The sequence below is a fragment of the Neltuma alba genome, unplaced genomic scaffold (genome assembly GCF_004799145.2).
Source record: "Neltuma alba isolate B1F8T4 unplaced genomic scaffold, ASM479914v2 tig00012195_pilon, whole genome shotgun sequence".
Classification (NCBI taxonomy): Eukaryota; Viridiplantae; Streptophyta; class Magnoliopsida; order Fabales; family Fabaceae; genus Neltuma; species Neltuma alba.
In genome coordinates, this window is record NW_021636735.1 from 22,583 (window position 1) to 27,357 (window position 4,775).

General features: G+C 43.3%; 1 protein-coding gene across 1 annotated transcript; it reads left to right on the forward strand.

Moving 5' to 3' along the window:
* The first annotated feature begins 765 nt into the window (after positions 1-765).
* LOC114724678 (inactive leucine-rich repeat receptor-like serine/threonine-protein kinase At1g60630) lies at positions 766-4,775 on the forward strand. Its single transcript, XM_028911085.1, has 2 exons — positions 766-2,865; positions 3,896-4,775. Exons 1-2 carry the CDS (start codon positions 1,536-1,538, stop codon positions 4,558-4,560), a joined length of 1,995 nt encoding a protein of 664 aa, XP_028766918.1. The 5' UTR covers positions 766-1,535; the 3' UTR covers positions 4,561-4,775.

Sequence of the window (4,775 nt, forward strand, 5' to 3'; positions counted from 1 at the left end):
ATAAATACCTAACATAAAATTTTTTTTAATTCATTTAAATTAATTATTTAGTTTTTATATAAAAAATAATTTAATTCAAAATAAAATAAAAATATAAGGACGTGCGTTAGTTTTCCCCAGCACTGGTAATAAAAAAGGTGACAGCTGGCAAATAAAAGTAAGTGGTCAGTGATGTCCGAAAACACGAGATCCATCCATCAATGGACACATCCAGTGCCCATTTATTTATTTTCATGGTCTCGCCCCTCCTCACTTTGCGTTGTGTTGTGTGTGAAATCCAGTCCCATTCATTTATTTCTCCACTTCCGCCTTCAATTCCGTCACCTGCATCCCAAGGGCCCCTACCCAGGCAAAAAAGGGCATGTCCTTTTCTTCTGTCCCTTGCCTCCGCACATCCCTTCTCCCTCTTACCTTCTGATTACGCAGACACCCTAGTTTTTTTTCTGTTCTATTTATAAATTATTTTTATTTTATATAGATAAACAAAAATTTAAATTTTATTAATTTTTATTTAAAATTTAATAATTTTTAAATTTTATCTTTATTAAACATATATTATATCTCATTTAAACAAAATTAACACAATAATAAATTAATTATATATTAATACAAAAAATTTCTCTTAATACCTTATAAATAATGTCAAAAAATATGTTCTCTTTATGTCTTGTAAAGAAGATCATAGAGTTATTTTTTATCCTAAATTATAAAAAATATAAAAATAAAATCATATTGAAGATTTTGTTTTTATTGATGGGCTCTCAAAATGAAGCCCTCCTCATACTCGAACAATTATTGCGGAGTCTGCATCACTATGCGACATTACAAGACTCCTCCAGATGGGTGTTCTATCAGATAGGCTCTCTGGGCCTGGAATTTGCACTCTATCTGCTGCCCTTTGTTTGATTGCTCGCTCGCTCAAGTGAAATTTCCTTCAATGGTGGTGCAGTTTAAGAAGAAATGAAGAATATAGAAATCACGGAGAGAAGAAAAGAATGGTTATTTCTCGTCTTGGGGTACTACGGGGATGGATTCACGTGGGAGGCCTGCTATAATGTCCGTGAGTCTTGCAAGCCGAAGCAGCAAGAGTTTCGAGAAAACCAAACCCAAAACCCAACTTGATCGTGGATTTTTCCCCCCTCACTCCCAGACTTCACCATAGCCCTCTTGCTTCTCTTCAACCCCATTTCCAGCGTACCTTTGTTTGGTCACCTAAATAGCTCAAAATTCTTTCTTTACCTACCAACTCTTGTTTCGCTCCTCCCCGTCTCTAAAAAATATGCTCTTCAATGGACGTGCCATTCACTATAGTACGTACTAGATCTGGAGGCTTATCTGATCTGGGTTTCGCAGTCCCATTGAGTTCGAAGAAAATAAACAAGGATCTCACAATTTTCTTAATATGCATTTGCGTTGAAGGGTTCCCCCTTTGTCTACTCATGGCAGCCAAATCAAGTACAAGGTTTTGCTAACGATTCTGCTTTCAAACACCCATTCCCTCTTTGCATTATCGGTTTCTTGGGCCTTTTTTAGCGATGGGATTTGCGTTGACAACGTCTCGTCTTTTGTTTGTAATTGTTATCTCTGTACTCTCTGTCCAACTTGTTCGATCAAGAGATGACGATGCCCAAGCACTTTTAGCGCTCAAATCTTCTATTGATGTTCACAATACCCTTCCCTGGCCACCAGGAAGCAAAAATCTCTGCGACTGGGAAGGAGTCAGAGATTGCTTCAAGGGAAGAGTCCGAAAGCTAGTGCTGGAGAACTTGAACTTAACAGGTAATTTGGACCCAAAGATCTTGAGCCGATTGGATCAAATTCGAGTACTCAGTTTCAAGAGCAACTCACTGTCTGGTCTAATACCGGACCTCTCTTCCCTGGTCAATCTTAAATCCATATTTCTCAACGACAACAACTTCTCCGGCGACTTCCCTCCCTCCATCTCCGGTCTCCACCGCGTCAAAGTCATAGTTCTCTGTGGCAACCGACTCTCCGGCGATATCCCGTCGTCGCTGCTCAAACTCCGGCGCCTCTACATGCTTTACTTGCAAGACAACTTGTTCACAGGGCCCATCCCGAGTCTCAACCAAAGCAGTCTCCGATACCTGAACGTCTCCAACAACCAACTTTCCGGCAAGATCCCGGCGAGCCCAGCGTTGATCCGTTTCAATGAGTCGTCGTTTTCGGGGAACCCGGGCCTGTGTGGGGAACAAATCCACAAGGCATGCGAATTGCCTCCGTCGGTAAGCCCCAGCTATCCGTTGGTGCCAGGGAGGAGTGAGCCACGGCGGCGGTCGTCGTCGTCTAACCGAAAGAAAGTGATAAAGATAGTAGGAGGGGTCATCGGAGGCTTCGCGGTGCTCGTGATATGCTTGGTCGTAATATGTATGATGTGTAGGAATCGCAGAGAAGAGAAGGGTTCAGGACGCATGAAGAAAGGAGAAGAGGGGAGAGGAACAGAGGCGGAAACAGGAACGGGAGGTGAAAGTGGCAGAGGAGGTAATAATGGGGGAAAAGAAGGGGGGTTTTCATGGGAAGATGAGGGACTAGGGAAGTTGGTGTTCTGCGGGGCAGGGGATAGTTATAGGTTGGAGGATTTACTGAAGGCGTCGGCGGAGACACTGGGGAGGGGTAGTATGGGAAGTACATACAAGGCAGTGATGGAGTCAGGGTTTATAGTGACGGTGAAGAGATTGAAGGATGCGAGGCATCCTGGCTTGCAAGATTTCACAGCACGCATGGAGCTGCTAGGCAGGCTTAGGCACCCTAATCTGGTCCCACTTCGGGCTTATTTTCAGGCTAAGGAGGAACGCCTTCTTGTTTATGATTACTTCCCCAATGGAAGCCTCTTCTCTCTCGTCCATGGTAAGTAACTTTCTACTCTTCTCAATATTCATTCATTTCTTAGTGACAGTGACCTAAAATCTTTGGATTATATCCATGCCCCAAATCTATCCCTCTCAAACAGATTTAGTTGTATAATAATGACAAATGGGGGTGCTTTCCCTGTCAAACTTTATGATGGTCATTGATTTTCAGACTTTATTCACAGGTGTAGTCTCTCTCTCTCCCTCTCTCTCTCTGACAACCCATTTTGAGTCTGAGAGATCCACGTCAGTGGTGTCCCACTCCCCCCGCCATATTCCCAAAAAAACAAAAAAGGAGTGGGCTTGCTCGAGTACTATTCCCTATTTAGGCATCGACCATTCATCCATTGGATGTTAAACTTGAAACTTTTTCAAATCCTTAGAAATTTCCTGAGGTGCTCGAACCTTAATGCGTCAATATAAAAAAAAAAAAAAAATTTCGAGGCCATAAATATTCCTCCAATCCATCGTTTTTCTCCTCCCCCCTTCTCAGGACAGTAGAGGCTTGCATTCTGAACTTGTAGTGGTCTGTTTGAAATTAAATGACTGATCGCAACTGTTTTTCCTGCTAATTGACGGCTAAGAATTACTCGAGGCCACTACTTACATGGAAAGTAGAGGCAGAACCCAGTGTCATTCTTTCAACCTGCAGAGTTTCAAATTACTATTAGGTTGTGAAGGTTTTGACCTCGTGTTATTGGAGAGTACATCAACTTAAAAGGCAATAGGTTTATCAACCACGTTTATTAACATCTCTGGCACAAAAACACAGATTACTTGCACCCTTTTTGTTGTCAAATGACATTTGCATGTTGTCCTTGATAGTTAGTTGCATCCGAGTTGGGTTTGAAAGGAACAGAATTATAAATCTAACGTATAGCGGTCCAAGGAAGCATGCGCGGCATTAGGATGGAATGCTTAAATGCAGTACAACTTTTACAAACATATATAACTAAAACCAAGGTTAATGCGAGCCTAGGAAGCAAGCATTTTCAACTATGTTGTAACGAATGAGTACGATAATTCAGGGTCAAAAACTTGTGGTGGGGGAAAGCCTCTTCACTGGACATCGTGCCTCAAAATTGCCGAAGACCTAGCAACTGGACTTGGGTACATCCACCAAAACCCTGGCTTAACCCATGGGAACCTGAAATCTTCTAATGTGTTGCTGGGTTCGGACTTCGAGTCATGTCTTACAGATTATGGTCTCCAAGTGTTGCTTAATCCAGATTCACTTGAAGAGCCCAGCGCCACCACTTTATTCTACAGAGCACCGGAGTGCCGTAGCATCGGAAGGCCTCCCACTCAGCAAGCCGATGTGTACAGCTTTGGGGTGCTTCTCCTGGAGCTTTTAACCGGGAAAACACCCTTCCAAGACCTTGTTCTGGAACATGGTTCGGATATACCTAGGTGGGTTCGGTCCGTGCGGGAAGAAGAGACGGAGTCCGGGTCCGGGGATGACCCCGCCTCAGGGAATGACGCCTCAGAAGAGAAGCTTCAGGCTCTTCTTAACATTGCAATGGCGTGTGTTTCACTGGTACCAGAAAACAGACCAACAATGAGGGAAGTTTTAAAGATGATAAGAGATGCAAGGGCCGAGGCTCAGGTGTCTTCAAACAGCAGCGATCATTCTCCGGGCAGATGGTCAGATACCGTGCAAAGCCTGCCTCGGGAAGAGCATTTGAGCATATAAGTTGAGACAGCGTTTGCTTAATTCAATTGTCCGTGTCTGATTTGCATTCATTTTTTCTTGTTAAGCGAGCGGGCCAGCGTGCAGATGAATTCATTACTTTGTAGAGTCCAGGGTTTAGAATTGAAAAAGACTTTGGAACAGTGTCTTTCCTGGCCTTCTCCCGTGAGGCGTCCGAGATTTATGGACTATTGCTCGCCGGCTTGTCACAATTTTAA

Excerpts from the sequence above, each read along its gene's own strand:
- LOC114724678 (XM_028911085.1), top strand. The coding sequence starts at position 1,536 with ATGGGATTTGCGTTGACAACGTCTCGTCTTTTGTTTGTAATTGTTATC. Across the intron at positions 2,866-3,895 it reads CCTCTTCTCTCTCGTCCATG|GGTCAAAAACTTGTGGTGGG; the intron begins GTAAGTAACTTT and ends ACGATAATTCAG.